The sequence below is a fragment of the Sorex araneus genome, chromosome 5, assembly GCF_027595985.1.
Source record: "Sorex araneus isolate mSorAra2 chromosome 5, mSorAra2.pri, whole genome shotgun sequence".
Lineage (NCBI taxonomy): Eukaryota > Metazoa > Chordata > Mammalia > Eulipotyphla > Soricidae > Sorex > Sorex araneus.
This window is the reverse complement of record NC_073306.1, coordinates 99,345,915-99,367,695: the sequence shown is the minus strand read 5'-3', so window position 1 is coordinate 99,367,695 and position 21,781 is coordinate 99,345,915. Positions and strand designations below refer to the sequence as shown.

The 21,781-nt window shown below is 43.9% G+C and overlaps 1 protein-coding gene across 7 annotated transcripts in view; it reads left to right on the top strand.

Annotated features, from left to right (window-relative positions):
* ALDH3A2 (aldehyde dehydrogenase 3 family member A2) overlaps nucleotides 1–21,781 on the top strand; it is a 70,306-nt gene that overhangs the window by 6,992 nt on the left and 41,533 nt on the right. For 4 of the 7 annotated variants that reach the window (XM_055138495.1, XM_004621587.2, XM_055138494.1 and 1 more), the window contains 8 exons: nucleotides 185–393; nucleotides 1,724–1,841; nucleotides 5,576–5,717; nucleotides 8,310–8,476; nucleotides 12,052–12,151; nucleotides 15,943–16,178; nucleotides 17,039–17,162; nucleotides 19,608–21,204. In XM_055138495.1, coding sequence (XP_054994470.1) covers nucleotides 185–393; nucleotides 1,724–1,841; nucleotides 5,576–5,717; nucleotides 8,310–8,476; nucleotides 12,052–12,151; nucleotides 15,943–16,178; nucleotides 17,039–17,116 — 1,050 coding nt within the window. In that variant the 3' untranslated portion in view covers nucleotides 17,117–17,162; nucleotides 19,608–21,204. Of the gene's footprint in view, nucleotides 1–184; nucleotides 394–1,723; nucleotides 1,842–5,575; nucleotides 5,718–8,309; nucleotides 8,477–12,051; nucleotides 12,152–15,942; nucleotides 16,179–17,038; nucleotides 17,163–19,607; nucleotides 21,205–21,781 lie in introns of those variants that run through there. The other 3 variants (XR_008630206.1, XM_055138497.1, XM_055138496.1) reach the window with 3 other exon arrangements.

The following is a 21,781-nucleotide window of genomic DNA, read 5'->3' as shown; positions in this document are numbered from 1 at the left end:
ATCTTTAGGTCATCTTCATTGTAGGTTGTCTGAAGTGTTTCAGACATCGTTCTCTTGTCCTCAATCAGCTCCCACTTTCTTCCACATAGGGATGGGAACATTATATGCTTATTTTGACGATACTGCTTATGTTTGACAGTAGACTTAGCTTGGCATTGCTGATGTTTGGGTTCCTCTCTTGTAGGATCTGTATGTTGTTATTAACGGTGGTGTCCCAGAAACCACGGAACTTCTGAAACAGCGGTTTGACCACATTCTTTATACGGGAAACACTGCAGTTGGAAAAATTGTTATGGAAGCTGCTGCCAAGTATCTGACCCCTGTAACTCTGGAACTGGGAGGGAAGAGTCCATGCTATATTGACCGAGATTGTGACCTGGACGTTGCCTGCAGGTCAGACTGGCTTTCTGGTTTTTCTGGGCTTTTTGATTTTTTATGATTTTTTTCTGGCATGGTGGAGGCTTTTTCCTTATAGGTAGGTATATCCTTTTAACCCTTGAACTCTGTTCTTTCTGACTTACTAAGTTTTGATAGGCAATATTGTAAGCATAACATAACTATATCTCTTGGTGCCTCTGAAAAATGAGCAGTAGTTCTTGCAATCATGTGGGTCTTAGATGTTATGGAAAATTTCTATTCTGGAGATTATAAATTTGGCAAGAAAGCTTGCTGGCGTGCTGGCAAATGATTCAGAAAGTAGATAATATATCTAATAAAATCTCCCCAACATTTTGTTTATATTGATATCTCTTAAGCTTTTGGTTTTTGACATAAACCAGTATTTCTTGTCTCTTAACTGTGAAAAGCATGAGAACTAAAGAACAAAAGGTTTCAGGTTCTTGCTGCTAAATTTGGTTTAGTTACCAGGAAGTGCCAGTACCCAGAGGTGGCTGTGTGCTGAGGCTGATTCTCAGCTTCCAAGGTGGAGTGAAGGGAGCAGGTGTAGGGCACCTGGGAGCCGACAGGTCTGCTGCATAATAGAAGCTGTCAGAATTGAGAGCCTGGGGGCTGGAGCGATAGCACAGCGGGTAGGGCGTTTGCCTTGCACGCGGCCGACCCGGGTTCGAATCCCAGCATCCCATATGGTCCCCTGAGCACCACTAGGAGTAATTCCTGAGTGTAGAACCAGGAGTAACCCCTGTGCATCGCGGGGTGTGACCCAAAAAGCAAAAAAAAAAAAAAAAAAAATTGAGAGCCTGTGTGGGGACAGTTCTTGGGCTTTGATTCCCCTGTGGGAGTGGTGCCCCGGGGGTGGTGCCAGAAAAAGGGGGCAGACTGACTGTTCTCTTTTCTGCTCGAGCAGTTTGGCCACACAGCATAAAGCCAGGCCCGGGAGTGGTGGAGCTGGTGCCTGAGTGTGCTTGTCAACATAGCCTGCTTCTCTCTGTGGCTGGAGGAAGAAGAGGGTGTGGTACCTATTTCTTTTCCTCTGGCAGGCAATGATTTCAATGCTTATAAATTACTGTTTTCCATGAGCCTATGTGAGAACTTTTCTGCGCCCTACAATATTCTTTCAGTTAAAAAATGCCAAGTTCCAGCCAGCCGATTAGAGAATTTAAAAAAAATTTTAAATAAAGATTACCAAGTAAATCTTGTATTACCTGTGATACACTTGTATTACCTGTGATACACTATAGCTGAAAAACATTCCGTCAACAGAAAGATGTGTAAGAAATGGTTATTAGGCTGAATTATATAGTTATTCTGGGTTTTTTACCTACAGACGCATCGCCTGGGGGAAGTACATGAATTGCGGTCAAACCTGCATTGCTCCTGACTACGTTCTCTGTGAACCGTCCCTCCAGAGTCAGGTCGTGCAGAAGATTAAGGAGACTGTGAAGGTTTGTAAGAAACATATCTGATTGCATTGATTTTAGTAAGGTACAGAGTCAGTGTTTTTGTAAGCATCTTCCCTCAGTCCCCTTACTCAAGGAAAATTCCAGTTGCAGATGTTACTAAATTTATTGGCTAATGAAAATTGTTTGTACACTTCCTACAATGCTTGGATAAAGATTAGTTGGTTGATTTGTTGATTGATTTGTCATTGAACAGCTGGTTATGGCATATACATTCTTGAAAAATTACATATGTTTGGTTTTGAGTGAATATTGACATGTTTTAAGGTTTAACTTAGAGTGGATGAAGAGATAATACAGCCCGATCGAGTATTCCATATGGTCCCCTGAGCACCACCAGGAGTGATTTCTGAGTGCAGAGCAAAGAGTAATCCCTGTGCATTGTTGGGTGTGGCCCCCAACCAGTTCCCTCCCCCTGCCCCCAAAGTATAAATTAGAGGCCATTTGTTATATTTTTCCATTGCTTGATTAGGTTAGTTTTTGTGTATGTATGGAGTTAAAGCAAGTGGTTTGGAGAAGTGAGTGAATTAAATATCTGTTTAATATACACTTGACATGATTAAGAGTCAAAGTGTTTAAAGAGCACTAGTGAGGGAATAAGTTGAGGCTACATGATAGTGTTCTGAGCTAAGTCTTGAATAAGTATAGGGATTAGATTAGAGAAAGAACGGGTGAACCAGTGGGACTGAATTCACTGATAGAATCATTAAGCCCCCCCAGAATGGAAGAAGTTAATTGAAACAACAGGTGCCATTTAATACAGAAAGGTGGTATAAAGAATACAATGCACAATATGCATGATCAGAATATGAAAGGTTAAGAAATTTAGGGAAGTAGGATGTTGACTAGATGGAGTAGATCTGGGCATCGGGTACTGAGGGTCTTTTGATGGAAATTATACATTTACAGTGAGACTAAAGGTGGAACTAGACATGGAGAATGTGAAGGAGAATTGGCAAGACTCTGCCATTGTGGATAGCAGAGGAGATTAAATATTTGGAAATTGGACAATTCATGGCTAAATGTATGTAGTAATGAGCATGTCAAAGCAATCAGAACTCCTCTGCCTTTGTTCGGTGTTTTTATGTTCTTTAAACACAAGATTCCTTAAGGAGTCATTAAAAAGAATTCCAGTTTTTATCTACAGAATACAGAAATTCAGTTGGTCTACCTGCCTCCAGCAACTCCAAGGCACAGCTGGCATTGAAAATCACCGAATGTGATACCAAAATTGGAATCTAGGAACACAAGTGGCCATGTGACTCTCCACATGGACTTAAAATTTGTTGGAGAGTATGTTTGTTGAATTACTATTAAGAAATAGTAATTTCTTTTTTTTTTTTTAATTTATTTATTTTTAATTAGAGAATCACCGTGAGGGTACAGTTACAGATTTATACACTTTTGTGCTTATACTTCCCTCATACAAAGTTTGGGAACCCATCCCTTCACCAGTGCCCATTCTCCACCACCCGTAAACCCAGTGTCCCTCCCACCCTCCCCAATCCCATCTCCCCCCCACCCCACCCTGCCACTGTGGCAAGGCATTCCCTTCTGTTTTCTCTCTCTAATTAGCTGTTGTGGTTTGCAATAAAGGTGTTGAGTGGCCGCTGTGCTCAGTCTCTAGCCCTCATTCAGCCCGCAAGAGAAATAGTAATTTCTTTTAAGAAATAGAATTACTTAAGAGCTCTTAAAAATTTTGAAGTGATGTCGCAATTCATTCTGTGTTTTGTTTTACATATTATATATTGATAGCCAGCTTGCAAGGGGAACTTGCAAACCATTTTGGAGGTGACACAGGAGCAAATTTTTGCATCCATCCACCAAAGTTCTAGAAAGAAGCCTAACTGAATTTGGGAGTGAGCTGATGTACTTTCCAGCTGTTCCTTCCGTTTTTATCCCCACTCTTCTCGGTGCTGTTGTCATGGCCTCTCTCCAGTTTCCATGGAGCGTATCGGTCCTGTTCTTTGTGTCATCCTGCTCATCACCTGGCGTCATTTCCTTTTCTGCTTGCTAATTTAATATGTATATATATTTGGTTTGGGGGCCATATCTGGCTGTGCTCAGGGCTTTCTCCTGGCTCTGCACTCAGGGATCACCTCTGGTGGTGCACCATAGGGGGTGCTAGCAATCGAACCTGGGTCAGTTGCGTGGGAGGCAAGTGCTTTACCCTCTTTTGTACTATCTCCTTACCCCCAATTAATATTCTTATCCTAAATAAGAGTTGTAGTAGTTTTATGTACCCTTTAGTTGACCAGTCATTTAAAAACCTTACTCCATTGGGGCTAGAGAGATATTACAGGAATTGTGGTGCATGCCTTGGGTGAGTCAGTCTCTAGCTAAATCCTTGGCACCTCCTAGCCACTACTGGGTAACCAATGAAAAATATGCAATATGACTCAGCATAGTCTCTTGCCTCCACTCTTGGCTGTCCAAGGGGGTGGGTTGAGCTTCCCTCCCCGCCCTGAGCAGAGCCCTGGCAGCCAAAGACCTCCGGAACCCAGCCACAGCCATGCTCAAGGCCCCTCTCCACATGTTCGGACGAGCCTCACGCATGAAGGAACTGGCAGAGGAACCCTGGTGTGCGGGACCCGGGGCTGAGATCTCTAAGCCTGCTCAGATCGAACTGGGCCTCTTTTGCCCAGATCCCCCATTTTCCAGTAGCTAGACGGTCACACCCAGAAACTGCCCATGTGCCATGTAATCTCCTCAATGGCCAACATCCAAAGATTATAAAACCAAACTCCCAACATCTTACAGCCTAGTTCTCCCTCTTTGAGAACCTGGCAAGCTACTGAGAGTTTCCTGCCTGCATGGGAGAGTTTGGCAAGCTCCCCGTGGTGTGTTCATATGCCAAAACCAGTAACAATGATGGGTCTCATTCCCCTGATCCTGAAAGAGCCTCCAATGTGGCACCATTGGGAAGGATGAGTAAAGAGAGGCTTCTAAAATCTCAAGGATAGGGGCGAATGGAGACGTTAATGAGACCGCTCGAGGAATTTGACAATCAACGGGATAGTGATGATATTGATTGCAGGGGTTTTTTTTTTAAACATTTTTCCACCTTGATTAACTCACTAAACTGTCTTTTGATCTTTTTGAGTAGTTTTACTACCATCTGTGACTAGTAGCAAGCAGAATTGGCCCAGGGAAAATAAAAAACAATGAAAGAGCTAAGTAGTTAGCATTTCTTTATTTTATTTGTTTTCTGAGACACAGCCAGCTGTGCTCAGGGCTTACCCCGGCTCTGTGCTCAGGGATCATATGTGGTGCTGGGGATTAGAACCTGGTTCATCCACATGCAAGGCAAGCACCCTAGCTGCTGTGTTATCGCTCTGGCCCCCAAGAAGTCAACATTTTGTTAACTTTGCAGGCAGTGAAGTGTGTGCTGTGGCTCCCTAGCTTACTGCAGGAGAAGGTGGGGAAGAGGGGGGAGGTCATAGGCTTGGTACAGAGCAGTGGCACAGGCCGTGCTCATCACGGAGAAACCCCCGAAGCTGAAGCAAGATAGAATTGTGTGAAATGTGTGTGATAGAATCCTTGTCGTTGACCAGCCTCAGTCTTTTCAATTTACTTATTGATGGCCAATGCTTTGAAAGCATTCGGGGTTTGGGATTTTGCGAGGATATAAAAGCAGATTGTTTGAATGTGAACAGATTTTATGCTTATTAAAGAAACTGAAAAGGATCTTTTGTGACAAATACTGTTGTTTATAATAGGAATTTTATGGAGAAAATATTAAAGAATCTCCTGATTATGAAAGAATCATCAATCTTCGTCATTTTAAGAGGATACAAAGTTTGCTTGAAGGACAAAAGATAGCTTTTGGTGGGGAGATGGATGAAGCCACACGCTACATAGGTAATGGAAATTCCCATTTTCTTACGGGATGGTTGGGCAAATTTTATTAACAGCCTTGACTCAAAATATCTCTGCAAATTAATAAATTGTTAAGTACTATCTGGTATACTAATTTAGTTAAAAACTAGATACTAGGGGCTGGAGCAATAGCACAGCGGGTAGGCCATTTGCCTTGCACGTGGCCGACCCAGGTTCGATTCCCAGCATCCCATATGGTCCCCTGAGCACCGCCAGCGGTAATTCCTGAGTGCATGAGCCAGGAGTAACACCAGTGCAATGCCGGGTGTGACCCAAAAACCAAAAACCAAAAAAAACCTAGATACTACATGTGTGCACACACTTAATAATGCTCTCTTGCACTAGATTTTTGATTTCACATATATTTTGATTTTAGATTTGCGTGTGTGTGTGTGTAGTGGGGGGCACAGCTGGCGGTGCTCAGGGCTTACTCCTGGCTCTGCTCTCAGGGGTCAGTCCTGGCAGGCTAATGGGACTGTATGGGATGCTGGGGATTGAACCAGGGTCAGCCACATGCAAGAGAAGCACTCTACCCAGTGTACTATATTGCTCCAACCATATTTACATATGTACTTTATCTTAATTATTTTTTTTCTTCCTAACAACCCTATGTGGTAGCATAGAGCTGTCTTATTATTTGGTAATACTGTTGTGGAAAGACTATTTTGCTCTGTTGTACATGATCTTATTGCTTATTAGCTTTCTTGTGTTTGACTTTTATTTTTGTATTTTTTATGTATAGCTTTTGAATTTTAAACACATTTTTCTGTGATAACATAGAAGTATACAATTAATGCATTTACTTGGCAAAACAGCTGCCCCAGTAGCTTTAACCATGTCCTCTTATCAGATAACAGTTTTTAACTGGGGAAATAATTCAAAGGGCTGGAACATGCCTGACATGTGCAGAGCTCTGGGTTGGATTCCCAGCACTACATGGCTTTTACATGCTTGTTAGACCTGGTCTCACTCCCCCAGCACCATCGGAAAGGCCCCCAAACAATAAAACACAAAACAGCTTGAAAAAAGACTAAAGCATTCCTTATCACAAAGAGCAGTTAAGGCGCTTCTGCCATGAGGTCTGGCTCTCAGCTCTCCCTTCACTCCCTGCACTTCATTGGTGCGACTCCCATCTTCAGCATTTGACTCTGCCAACTTCTGGGCTCATGAGTGACTAAGTGAAAGTTGTTATGATTACCCCAACTAGTTGGGGACCTCCTACTGACCTTAGGTCAAAGTCACCTTATCCACGGGAAGGGTAGACAAGGAAATCACATCATTCCTCTAATCTAGGAGAGAGGTGGGCATGTGATTGTTGAGTAGCTTACATACCCTTCAATTTCATTGGGAAGAGTCATCCTCAATCACTCAAAGGAGATAATGCCAAAGAAAATTAGGCATAAAGAAGTGCAAACTGGTTCTTGTCAGATGTCTTCTTTTAGTTCACATGGAGCTTGCATGTAGGGTCATTTGTTTGGAGTGCCACTAGCTGGTGACTTGGACTCTGGGATACTACAGAGCTTCTGCATCATCCTTGTCCCTCCCTTTTTGGCCCCTTTCCCAGAAGGGCAGGACACTAAATCTTACCGGGCTAAGGGAATCTTGATCATTTAGGCACGTTTCTTAATGAAATTGTAATAAAGTGCAAAGAAGAATTTTCAGTTAAGAAATTGTAGTAAGGAGTCATCTGTCTATAGAAAGATAGCCTGTGCATGTATGAATAAACTATGAACACGGTTAACTGTGACTAGATTATAGCCACGTTTTTATCTTTTCTTTGATTTGCAAAGTTCTTGAATTCACATTTCTTGGAGATTTAATATGTCCAAATCATCCAGGACTTTTTTCAAAAAATAATACTTGGATTTACATTTCTTATTTTTCTCTTTTATATGAAATCACCTTTAATTACAGAGTTACAAAGATACTTATGATTGAGTTTCAGGCATATAACACCAATTTCTTCAGTGCCTGCTACCCTCCATGATGTCCCCAGTTTCCTTCCTAGCCCCCAACTTGACTCTGGCAGATACCTTTCCCTTCCCCCCACCGGCCTAACGTTCCCTGCCCTAACTTATCAGCCTCCCCCTGTCCCAGTCCAGCCTGCTTCCTGAGGACCAGCTCTCTTGCTCTTCCTTTCTGTTGCCACTGGGCATTTGATATTTCCCTGCGAAGTTTCTCTATATCCCACGTATGAAAGAGATCAGCCGAGTCTGTTCCTTTTCCTCTGGCTGATTTCACTCACCACAATACTCTCCAGATCCGTCCACATTGTAGCAAATTGCATGACTCTGTTTTCTTAAGGCTGCTGAGTATTCTCTTGTGTATATGTACTGTAGTTTCTTTATCTAGTCATCTGTTCGTGGACATTTGGTTTGTCTTCTTATTTTGACTATAGTATTTGACTATAGCAGTTAACATAGGAGCGCAGATGTTCTTTCTGATTCGTGCTTTGGGCCCTTGGGGTATAGTCCCAGGAGTGGAATTCCTGGGTCTTATAGCTCAATTCCTAGTTTGGGATTTTGCATTTCTGTTTTCTACTTTAATATTTTCATTTTGCTTATTTTTTTCCAGCCCCAATAATACTTACTGATGTTAATCCTGAAACCAAGGTGATGCAAGAAGAAATTTTTGGGCCAATTCTTCCAATAGTGCCTATCAAGAATGTAGATGAAGCCATAAACTTTATAAATGACCGTGAAAAGCCCCTGGCATTCTATGTATTTTCTCGTAACAATAAGGTGAGTCTGATGGAAAACAGCTCATTATCTTACATCATCACCATGTTATATTCCTTCCTTACCACAAAGCCAACAATGGTTTATTTTGCCTTTTTTTGGGGGGGGGTCACACCCAGCGATGCTCAGAGGTTACTCCTGGTTCATACACTCAGGAATTACGCCCGGTGGTGCTCGGGGACCATATGGGATGCTGGGAATCAAACCCAGGTCGGCCGCATGCAAGGCAAATGCCCTACCTGCTGTGCTATCGCTCCAGCCCCATAATGGCTTATTTTGTATAATGTCAGAGTCCACAAAATGATGCTGTACTCCAAAGATTGCTGTCTTGATTAATAAGGCTCTGGGGGTTATTGCTGTAACCTCTGCCAAGCCCCGGGGGTTAAATCTGAGTCTTCAGAGGTAGGTGTCACAGGCGCCTTAGTTCACAAACATCTTGGGTATAATGGGAGGCCTAGGTGTGTTTGCCTCAGCAGCTTTCCCCTGGGGCTCTGTAGTACGGCAGTCTTGGGGTTCGAGCCTTCCTGCAAGGGAACTCACAGTCTCTGCCCGGGGCCTGTGCAGCAGGCTCTTTGGTGCTGTCCTGGAAGCAGTTTCTCTTAGGCCGTCTTTTTCATTGCTTGAGTGGAGAAATATGTCAGCTGAGTTAGCATGTCACACCACAACCATAACGGGATGAGCTGCTGCAGTGTCCAGCATGGTGCACTGATTTTCGTGAGGTCACTGGCAATTGGGACAGTGACTTTGAGATTAGACAGTGACAGTTGCTAGGAGGCCTTGGAAGGAAAAGGGACAGTTGAAAGTGGGGATAGTACTCTTTAAGATCTGTGGAGTACACAAATCTGTCGTTTTCTGGAGAACCAACATTCAGAAAGTTCATAGTCTCATGTTTGTTAGACTGTGGAGATTCATGTTTCTACAGATAATTGAGACCAAATGTGTGGGGTTCAATAATGGGTCTCTGCTTTTTTGTTGTGGGGGGGCCATTCCTGGGAGTGCTTAGGGAGCTGTGCACATATAAGGCACTTTGGATCTTGCACATGCTTTGAGCCATAGTCCTGGCCCAAGACTGGATTGTTAACAAACAGTGGTCAGAGGTCTATATTTCAGATAACTTTAGGAAGAGTGTTGGGACAGGAATCCTGAAGCCTAAAATATCCTCACCAACGTTAGCGTGGTGAAAGTGCTTCCAGGCGTTTGGGTCACCTGCTGCAAGTACGTTATGTGTGAACTTTACAAAGGACTTCTGAAGGGTTTGGTGGCAGCCTCATGAAATGACAATTATCAGTCTGTCATATTGCCTATATGTTTCTTGGATCAGCCATCTATTTTTAAAATCTTAAATAATATATATTTTTTGCTTTTTGGGTCACACCCAGCGATGCTCAGGGGTTACTCCTGGCTTTGCACTCAGGAATTACTCCTGGCAGTGCTTGGGGGACCATATGGGATGCCGGGGATCGAACCCGGGTTGGCCGCGTGCAAGGCGAACGCCCTACCCGCTGTGCTATCGCTCCAGCCCCATGAAATCGTAAATAACATTTGCAGTGCACATATACTAGTTGATATATGCTGTAATTTATATCTGAGACAAAAATATCAGCAGTGATTGACTCCTCAGGCTAGAAAGGTAGTAAAATAAATAGGGCACTTGCCAGGCAGACCTGGGTTCAATTCCTGGCATCCTAGATGGTCCTTTGAGCACCACCAGGTGTAATTCCTGAGTACAGAGCTAGGATTTACCTTGAGTATTGCTGCTGGGTATGACCCATAAACAAAAAAGAAATGAGCAATGAAAAAAGTCAAATCATAGCATAAATTGCTGCCCCTGCCACACCTAGCAATACTCAGGAATCACTTTTGGCAGTGCTCTGGGGACCATATAGGATGCTAGGGATCAAACACAGGTTGGCTGCATGCAAGGCAAATGCCCTACCTGCTGTACTATCACTCTGTCCCCATATTGTCTTTTTTTTTTTTTTAAATGTAGGAGTACTGTTTATTCAGCCATTGATTAAGCAGATTGAATTGGGCATGAAATCCACATTATTTTTTTATTGAATCACTGTGAGGTACAGTTGCAGAGCTTTCATGTTCGAACAACGATCGAACACTTATTCCTCCACCAGTGCACACTTTCCACCACCAGTGTCCCCAGGATACCCCCACCCTGCTCCCTCCCCATCCCAGTCCTACCCCTGCCTCCATGGCAGACAATTTCCCCAGTACTCTCTCTCTACTTTTGGGCATTATGTTTTGCTTGAATTTTTCCACCACCATTCAAGCCTGCCTGCCAGGGGCAGATGCTAAATCATTTATTGTCCATTGCTCATTTTAAATATCAGGGGTGCTGCAGCCACATGCTTCTGGAATCCTAGATTGTAGATGGTTGGGTTCCAGAGACATATCTGTAGGGCATTAATCCATTTTGGGATTCATTTGAGCCTCTCTGGACTAGGGCTGATAGTGTGCTAAGATGGCACCTGGAGGTGCATTGTGGGTGTGACAGCCAGGCTGATGACTGGGTGGAGAGCTGGGGACAGACAGCCCCACGCCTCTGCCACCATGCAGCATGGAGATTTAGTCCTGGAACCTATATACCTGGGCCTTGCTTGTGGAAGCTCTTGATTGCCGGGATTCCATCTGGAGTAGGCGGGGAGACTGCACCTGCCTCATCCGGGGTGCTCCAGTGAAATTGGAAATATGGGGCCTGGAGAGATCTCCGGTGCTGTGGTGTCTTCTGGGACTTGCTGATGTGTTTCTGGCTTTTGATCTTTTTCAAGATTTATTTATGGGTCTCTGACACAAGGCCAGTAATAGAGCTTACAGGGTGGTGCTGGAGTTGGTTCTTGGGGGTGACTGCCAGTGCTTCCATGTGTATTGGGAAGTGGGGAAAAGAAGCCTACTCAAACTCCATGAAAGCCTGGAGATTTCAGTCACAAAACTCGCATATCTGAATTTTTGAGCTGATTATATCTTGGTGAGGTCTATCCTGAGATGGTGGGGTCAGGCCAGGGGTATGGTAGCGATTTTGGATTGTAGAAGCAAGCGGCTGTTGGGGGCTCTGCTTGGGCAGGCACAGGCCAACCTGCCCCCCTCCAGTTTATCTCAGTCTGTTCAGCCACACATGGGTTCGAGATTAACTGTGGATTTTGATCTCTTTTGAGATTTCTCTATGGGTCTCTGAAAGAAGGTCAATAAATGAGCTTATACAGCTGAGCCAGAGTTGGTTTGTGGGCACGGCTCCCACATACCTAACTTTCGGCTGTTTAATTTCTTGGTAAACTTGGTCCCAAGTTGTTGGGGTCCAGCCACACAGTGGCAATTTTGGGTGTCGGGAAGCCCAAAGTCACCATCAGGTTGCTGATGCACTCGCCTCACAGGTACAGGTTGACCTGCTGGCGGCACTGTCCCCCCGAATCGTCCCTTTTATGGAAAGGCCTCCTTTGCTGCCATTTTGGGTAGCTCAGTTCCCAGTGGTTGGGTGCAGAGCCTCCCTCTCCTCCCTCAAAGCACATTTCTGTAGCACACGGCCTGCACCTTGCACCACTCACCTTGAGGCTTGTTCTGTTCCTCAGCTCATCAAGAGGATGATTAATGAAACCTCCAGTGGCGGGGTCACAGCCAACGATGTCATCATGCACTTCACACTCAACTCTTTGCCCTTCGGAGGGGTTGGTGAGTCTCCTCTCCTGTTCACGTAATTCCAGCCAGGGTTGCAGTCCTTGGTCAGGGGATTGAGACCATTGCCTCTGCTGGTGGCTGTGTGAGAGGACACCCCGACACCCAGGTGACAGTCGCCCACCTGCTGGCCCCGTTCCCCAGCCCTTGCAGGGGGCTTAGTCTCTGTTCTCATAGCACTTAGCACGGTCAGTAGTCTGTCTGTTCTTTGCATTGATTTACTTTTCTATTGTCCTTTGCCAGATGTTAAGATACTGTTTTAGCCAACAGTTGGGTCCCTCCCCCCATCCCTCCCCCCCCCCCCCCGATTCCCCGAGTGAGTAACAGATTCAGAATATGGGAATGTCCCAGTGCTGATAACCTGAAGTAGCACTCAGTTCCGTCACTGCTCCTCAGCCCTCTGTGGGGAGGCCCCTTCTCTTTTAATTGTTTCGTTGTTGGAGAATGAGATTTTTCCATGTTCTAGAGAGAATGACCAGAAAGCCTTTCCCGTGACTCTCGACCCAGGTTGTCCAGGCCTGAGCATCGACGCCTGTGAGCATTGGCTCAGCTTTCTGCTTTTCCTCTGGAACTTAGATAATAGGCTTCCCTGTTATCTCTTACAAATAATCCAGAACAATGAACCTCTAAAAATGATCAGAGCTGAAAGCAAAGAATAAGAACCGTTGTTTTCTGAGCTCCTGCTTTGTTCTCTCCCATAATGGTAGCTCGGGTTTGAAGTGCCAGGGAATGAATTGACTCCTGTGGCAGGACCAGATGTTCCTCATTCAAGCAGACTCCCCGCCTCAGCCAGAGCACTCTGCCCTGCTTCTTCTGATTGCACATACATGTCCCTTTCTAGAATGTAAATATGTTTCCAGCACCCACCAAAGTGTTTGTCACTTTAGTGAGGGCAGGATGGAAGGGTCTGGACAGGGGATAGTATTCCAGGACCAGATGAGATAGTGATCTGGACCAAGTGGATATTTTGGGGGTCTAAGAACAGGATTTGTTGATGGATTTGAATGTATTTGGAGGGGAGGAGGTGAATGGAATCCCAAAAGAGTGGTTGGTGGGATTTGGGCCTGAGTTACTATTGTTTTAGTACCCAGATTCTTTAAAGAATTTGCTTTGGCTCCTGTAAATAGTCACTTTTGTAGTTTCTTCGCACCCAGAGGATCCTTTCACCTCACTGCTCCAAATATTTCTGCTGAACCGTCTGACCCCTTGGCTTCACTCATCCCTCAGTTGGCTGGGTGACCTTTAGCATTGTTGACCTTTTTTAAACCAAAATAAAACCTCCATCTTGCTCCATGCCAAAGTTATGCAGGCTTTTGTTGATTTGGTTTTGGGGACAAGTGCGGCAGTGCTTGGGCTACTCCAGGTCAGTGTCCTGGGGCCTCTCCCAGCCGTGCCTGAACTGTGAGGTGCTGATGACTGTGCCCAGCCTCCTGTGTGCAAAGAATGCATTCGACCCAGAGTTTTTCCTCTGGCTTGAAAAGAAGACTTTTAAGAAAAATTAGAAAAGATGGACCAGATAGCTACTAAAGTGGATAAGGTGCTTGCCTTGCATGCGCCCCATTCAGGTTCGGCCCCAGGCATCCCATATGCCTCCCTGAGCCCTGCTAGGATGATCCCTGAGCACAGAGCCAGGGGTAAGCCCTGAGTAGAGCCAAGCGTGGCCCCAAAACAAAATAAAAATGAAAACAAAAACTTAGAAAAGATAGAAAAGTCCAAAAAATAAAAATATAGATAACACATAACATAACCCTGCTAATTAAAGATACTTTCAGTTATGTTCCTAAAATTCTGTTTCCTGCTAATTGGTACACACATATGTAAAAGCATGAAGTTTATCAAAAATGGTAGTCTGGGGGCTGGAGCAGTGGTGCAGTGGGTGGGGGTTTTGCCTTGCACACTGCCAACCTGGGTTTGGTCCCTGGCACCCCATAGGATTCTTGAACACGCCGGAAGTGATTCCTGAGTGCAGAGCTAGGAGTAAGTCCTGAGTAAGACTGGGTATGACCCCAAAACAAAACAAACAGACAGAAAATGGTACTCTGTTGTTTACCACTTTCTATCCTGTATGTGAAAATATAGTGTGACATTTTCTGTGTCAGGATACTTGAAAGTTATGACTTAGAAGCCACATACCACCACATGTGAATGTAACATGCACTTAACCGATCCTTGGGATCGGGTTATTGAGATTTCAGTTTTTTGGGTATAATTATTTTTAATACTTTTGTGCAGTTTCTTATAAATTCCTTAGAAAAAAATGTCCAAAAGTATTATTGCTATGTTAAAAAGGCATAGACATATTTTTCCCCAAAATGAAATGCTTTTTCTCTACTTCTAAATATAATCTCTTCCCTCAAAAGTCTTCGAGGGAGGAGATGAGAACGTGGAGAGAAGGCAAAAAACAGGATAGAAAGTTGTTCAGAAATGTAGTCATCAGGAATATAATTTAGATTTTTCTTTACAAAGTCATGGCTCTTGACACATTGTTAGATTGTCTTGTCATTTTAGCCGCTGTGCAGATAATGCACTTGTAATCTGGCCCCCAAGTTGCTTGTATCTTGTTGCCAGACACGTGTTGGCCCCGCATGTGTAGTGGATGAGAATGGTGGAAGCTGTCACTGACATGCTGTTTAAGAGCAGAGGCTTGTGCTTTGGGTTGTCTCCCCTCTGCGGGACCATTTTCCTTAGAGTCAGCAGCCAAGTGGACTGTGGGTAAATAAAACCAGAGGGAGTGTGGGGAAAGGCCTCCCCTGGCTTCATGTTTTAGTCCATGGACAGATGGGTGATGGTGAGAATTCAGAGGAGGCATCTACACGTTGAGCAGGGCCGGCGTCTGGGAGAGCCCTGCCATTGAGAGCTGTGCATCCTTGTCCTACTCTTTGATAGCATCCTGGCTGATGTGGGGGTTCGCCTTATTGGAACACTTAACGATACCACTTGATCCATTCAATAATATAAAAACATTAACACAAATGTTAAGGCCAGGGATGTAGTTTACTGGTAGCACACATACTTGGCTTACATAAGGTCTTGGGTTTAACCTTGGTAATAACCACAGCCAAAAAGTTATATTTACCCCAGTGTTTATTGCAGCATTATTTACAAAAGCTTAAATATGGAAGTGTTAGAAGTGCTTGTCAGGAGCTGATTGGATATGCAGAAGATGTGGTACATTCATGCAATGGGATGCCATTCCACTATTAAAAAAAGATTAAATAGGCGCCAGAGGAATAGTACAGAGTGTGCGTACCGAGTACAAGGCCAACCTCTGGTTCCAGTCCTGGCATCGCATATAGTCCCTTGAGCACAGATCCAGGAGTAAGTCCTGAGCATCACTGGTGTGGTCCATAAACAACAACAAAAATAAATGTCACTTTCCACAGCTAAATGGAAGGTACTTGAAACTGTATGAAGTGAAGTAATTCTCAAGGAAAGAAACAAGTATTGAATGACATCATCTATGTGTGCCAGGAGTAAAACTGATACAGATAAAAAAAAAATGACAAGCCAACAAATAGTAATAACAGATCAAAGGTTGAGTGAGGGAACAGTGGTGGGGAAGAGGGAAGATACTGAGGGTGTGAAATAATCATGAACTACAGATACACAGGAAGGGAAGAAGGTGGAATAAAACAGCTCAGTGGAAGATGGTGATTGTGGAGTCACAGGGCTTGTTTAGCATTTCCTCTCGTCCCTGAGAACACAGCGCTCGCCACCCAGAGCAGTGTTCAGACATGAAGCAGCTGGTGTCAGGGTGCAGATTGTTTTCTCTGTTCACTTTATTTCAGGGTCAAGTGGAATGGGAGCTTATCATGGAAAACACAGTTTCGACACCTTTTCTCACCTACGTCCCTGTTTATTGAAAAGCTTAAAGGGAGAAAGTGCTAACAAACTTAGATACCCTCCCAATAGCCAGTCAAAGGTGGATTGGGCCAAGTTTTTCATCCTGAAACGGTTCAACAAAGGAAAACTTGGTCTTCTGTTCCTCGCCTTCCTGGGCATTGTGGTGGCTGTGCTCATCAAGGTAAGTCCCATGACTCTGGCATCTTCCTCCAGACCTGTCTGGTGCTGTTCTTTCGCCTCTTGGACACTCCTAATTTTCTAAGCCAACTGTCATACTAACTTTCAGGGGCGGTAACAAGGGTGGCCAGCATAGACAGCGTCAGCCTGCTGGTGGGCACCTGTTTGTGCAGATAAAGCCGCTGGGGACACAGCCATGCCCACTTCTTCTGTGCTCGGACTGCCCTGTGTGCTATAGTAGCAGAGTTGAGTAGTTCCGTGAGCGCGTGTCCCACAAAGCCTAAATTGCTACAGAAGTCTTGCCAAGCTCTAATCTAAGTTCCTAAATCTGTAGAACTTACTTGCAGAATTCTGAACTGTCTAACCTGCTGACCCTTCAGCTCCTGGTGTTTCAGTTTTGTTCTTGAATGTGCATGAAATCGGCATGTCTTGGATATGGAGGAGACTCTGGTGGACAATGGTGGTGAAGCAGCTTTGGTGAGGAAAGCTTGGCTGGTTTTCCTCCGTAGTTGGCTGCCATATAAAGCTTGTCTTTGACGATTGGTATTTTCAAGAGGCCCTCCCGACAACTGCCTTCACACAGCAAAAGTATATCCTTGGGGTAAAGGAGAAAGTCTAAAATCATAACAGTTAAACGGAATGATGGGGGGGGGCAGGGAATAATCAAGCTTTTGGAGCCACCACACAGCTCACTGAGAAGCTACACTAAAAAGTAGACATTGTGCATAGGCTTGGCAGAGAGGCCTTGTATGGAGGTGTCTTATCTGCATTTTAAGTTTCAAGGGGATTGGCTCGCCTTACATTATTAGAGCTTTGGTGGAATTGGGGTATCAGTTGCATTTGAACTCATTTGGGTTTTCTCAGAAATACCAAGCTGTGCTGAAGAGAAAGGCCCTGTTGATTTTTCTGGCAGTTCACAGACTCTGTTTTCCAGTGAACTGAGATGAGCAGCAGATGTCAGAGCCCAGTTCTGTCTTTTAAGAGCGAGGTAGGAATTCCTTGTTTTCTTTCTGTAAAGTTAGTCAAATATAGGGAATATACAAATATATATATATTATATATATGTTGTGTGTGTATATATATATATACATATATATATATATATGTTTTAGTTGTGTTTCTATAGTTAAAGACTGGGGATTATCCAAAACTAGAATTTGGATTTGTTTCCAGATCTTGATTTAACATGTTGAAGCTTAGCTTCCCTGTGTGTCTTTTGAAGGGTGAGGGTGGGCTGCTTGGCTCTGAGAGCGCGTGGGGCTGGTCGTGGTTCTGCGTTGTCTTTCCCAGCGGGAGGAGAGAGCTGTGCACTCCACCCTCTCCCCCGGAGGAGGTGGTGCTGACTGGCCAGGCCTGTGGTCACCATTCAGACATAGTCAAGAATAATCTCCTAAAGCCTTGGAGAAGAACAGTTTCTATTCTCAGTCTCTGCATATTCATCTTTGGGATTTTAAAGAAGTTTGACAGGGATATAGAGCAAAGGGTAGGAGCATATGTTCTGGATGGATTGGACCCAAGTCCAGTCCTGACACCGCCAGGTGGCCCTGGTGGCCCTCCACACCACTGGGCCCGAGTGGCATCATATTGCCATGCCCAAGCACTGCACTGTCAGACCTGCATGGGCAGCCCACATTTCACTAATAATGACCTCAACCCCTCACCCCCTAAGTAGCACAATTTGGAAGACCCCCAGCTCCCTATTCCCAGACCCCCAGTTTGACTTTAGAAAACTCAGTGACTCACATTCAGATGTGGTTAGGGGTTTGCTCTGTTAATAGTGGCCTCCTCCTGAGGTTGGAGGCATGCACGGGATCATTATCTGCCTGTCTTGCTTCTCTTCCCAAGACTTGGTCCCCAGCCTGAGAAGCAGGGACCTGGGTGACACTGACTTTTGTAGCTTCATGGAAGATTCGGAAGCCCAGGCTAACTGCTGCCCAGGCTTGCCAGTCTCAAGACTCCAAGACATCTTGCCAGAAGGGTTTGGAACTTTCTCTTTGGGGTCTGGAGAAGCTACAGTGTATAGGAACATTTAGTGGGAACAAGAAATTCAACCTTGATTTCTTGGTTCTGAAACTGACTAACATTTGAGTCTGGACAAGGCCATGTCTGAGCCCTTCCTCTCTGCGCCCCTCGGTGAAGGGGACAGGAGTGGTGCTGGTGGCTTTTCAGCCCTTCCAGCTCTGCTTTCCGCTGTTTATTACTGGGAGCTCGTGTGCTTGATTCTTGGAGACTTGGCTTAGTTCTCCTCTTTATCCCTTCTCTGTGCTTCTCTTGGAGCTTGTGCTTTTTTTTTTTTTCAATCAAATCACCTTATTTGAAATAAATAGCTCTTGAATCTCTGCTTACTTGATGAGTTCTTATTCTAATTACAGATGTTTTCTAAATTGAATTTATGCATTTAATGGGTGTAAACTTAGATTTAGTCTTATTTATTCTCATTTTGCTAGAATTAGAATTTTAAAATGGGAAGTTAAAATCAGTGATTATCACTCTATAGAGAGTGTATCAGAATCTCAGAATAGGGAGGAATTTCCTTTACACATAAAAGGTCTATAATAGGTCCGGGGAACCAGCTCCAGTGATAAAAGCAAATGCCACATATGTGTACGGTCGTCATGCATCCCTGATACTTCGTGAACCCCTGAATGCTGTTGTGTGGGCCAGATGGTCCCCGGCACTGCTCACCAAAAATCCCACACACATACAGAAATTAAAAATTGGGGCTAGAGACATGAAATGGTACATAGTGATGTGGTTAACCCCAGTTAGATCTCTTGATAATCACATACGGATCCCCAAGCACTGCCAGGAGTGATCCCTGAGCACAGACCCAAAAATAGATCCTGAGCCCCCCAAATACAAATTAAATACATAAGTTCATAAAGTAAAATGCTTATAAAGCTTAATACAAAGCACAGAAAATATAGGACTGTGGATTTGTAATGGTTGAGAAATAGAAATATTTAAAATTGGTATTTATCATTTAAGCCCTTGAAAATTAAATATGACATTGAACTCTGAGCTGGTAATAGCACCTCTTAAGCTTCAGTAGACATGGGTTAAATTAAAAACTACCTTGGAAGTTTTAGAAATCTAGCGATGTTTTCAGATTTCATGTGGAGACTTCAGCTTCCTCCTTACAGTGCTCTGGCAGTAGAGAAGTGTTTCCTCTGAGAGGGTTTCATTGATACTGGACAGACGACAAGCTCCCTACCACACAGTGGTTTTTATTTGGCAGGGGTGGGGAGGTGCTACTCATTTCTCTTCCGCCTGAACTGCACTTAGACTTCTGAGGGATGCAGAGGCCTTTGAGTGGCACAGTTAACGTCTTTGAAGATTGGAGGTCCTAGAGTCCCAGCACTGAGTCGTGTTCCAGGACTGGGTGGGTGGGTTTTTAAATCAGCTGTGAGTAACCTGGGTCTTCTCTCTCCAGGCTGGATATTACTGAAGAACGATCCTCTTCAACTTCCTACTTGCCTCTACCAGATTATTCCTCTATTTAATGAAGCCGCACTTCTTAAACCCTATCAAGAATTGTTAGAAAATATGCAAGTTTCACTATCATTAACTCTATGAGTCATTGCTGATCTCTTTTTTTCCAAATCTTGCCCTTTAATAAAGTCCCGGTATAGTAAGGAAACTAGGAGAATCTCTCCCAGATTGTGTTTCCTAGATCTTAAAGCTTTGGGTTAGGATTGGGCAGAATCCTCAGAGTTCATGGAGGTGGGGGGTAGGGGCGGGTGTTTAAAGGAGTCTTAAAAGCTGCCCAGTGGCTTCTTGACTCTAGTTCGTGGAGCACAGGCATCACCACGCCTCCACCCCCATCTCCTCTGCTGTCCTTGTTATTCTCTGTGAAGCTTTGAAGAGCTCAGCCCTCCCCACAGTGGACAATCATCTTCTACATCCAGTAGGGGAAGCGAGAGCTTCCTCTTCTGCTTGAAGTGTGAGGGGGAAGCGATGAGATGGGTGGTGCTATCTCTGACCACTGGGATTTGAGGATTGGACCTCCAGGAGTTGGCCCATCTCACCCGTGGTGTTTCTTCTCCCTCCATTCTCAGTCCTGTATTTGGTTTGTGACAGTCTCTGGGACTGTCTGTTGGGTCCTTTGTGACTGATCCCTCTCAGCACCATGTAAATCCTAGGGCTTACTAGAAAACAGTTGAGGGCTTACTAGAAAACAGTTTTATACAAGGTCAGTTCTTACTCTTAATAGTGTAGGAGTTGTAGAATCTTATAAAATCTAACTACATTTAGAAATATTTTTCAATAATACTTTTTATAATACTTGCATAATAACACTTATCTCAGGACCCTAAAATTGTAAGTTTATTGATCTTTAAAGCTGAATCTTTCGTTTTTTTCTGTAGCACAGTGCAACTAAATTTTACTTTTTTAAACTTCAGCAAAATCCCTTTCTGAATAAATTCAGCCTATAGAACTTGAAAGTAAGCCATTTCTTACCATGGACAAGAGCCTCAGATAATCAAGACTCTGGAGCCTGGATCCTCCCAGGGCTGACGGTAGATTGTTTGGACAAGCTGGAGAACTGTGAGCTGCAGTGACTGACCATGTGGCGGGGCTGGAGGACACTGGACAAGGTGCTCCTAAGAGTGGCCAAGACCTGAGGTACTTGGGCTCAGAGGGGAAGTGATGAGCCTGCATGGGTCCAGCCTTCCTGCTGAGAGTGACTGTGTGTGACTTCTGACTGGAGGGAACTGCCCGTCACCTCACCTCTGACCTATGCAAGCAGATTGAGTCCACTTAGACAATGTATTCACTTTTTAGAACGTATGATCATTCAAATGGAATGAATTTGTTCTATTAAGGCCGCCTCTATGTATGTCTTTATCACTGTATGAGATGCCAAGAATTAATCATTTAAGCTGTGATTTTTATCTGGATAACTAGTCACAAAATATTTTAGACAATTTAGACAATTTTCATGTAGCATATTAAATTGTACATTATATTAAGTAAATTACCTACTCATTTATTAATATATTCTGCTCAAAATAAACAATTGTTACACATTTTACTAGCAGTTTTATTTTGAAACCTAGACATCCTGTTAGAGATACTTCTCTAATCAAATTTTAGTCTAATTGTAAATCTAATTTTTGCTTTTATCAGAAAATGGTATTTGTCAGCCTTTTTATATATTTTTGTTATATTGAAGTTCTGGCACCAAAGACACACACATGGCAAGTGTTGTACCTCTGAGCCACCTTACCAGCTCTCAACTTCCTTTAAGCTTATGCTTATTTAAAAAAGAAATCTTAGCCAAGATTTCTCTCAAGCTTTTAAAAATTTTTATTTTATTTTGTTTTTGGGACACAATTGGTAATTCTCAGGGGTTATTTCTGGCTCTTTACTCAGAAATTATTCTGGTTTTCAGGGTAATCTGGTGTGCTGGGGATTGAGCCAGAGTCAGCCACGTGCAAGGCAGATACCCTGCCTGCTTCAGCCCCTCAAGCTTGGTTTTTGTCACACATGGGATTTTGTGTGTTTTTAAGTCCCAGTACAATACATGTTTTCCAGCTGTCTTCTGATTCATACCATAAGACAAGTGTCAGCTGGCATATTCACTAGAAATTCATTTCACAACTC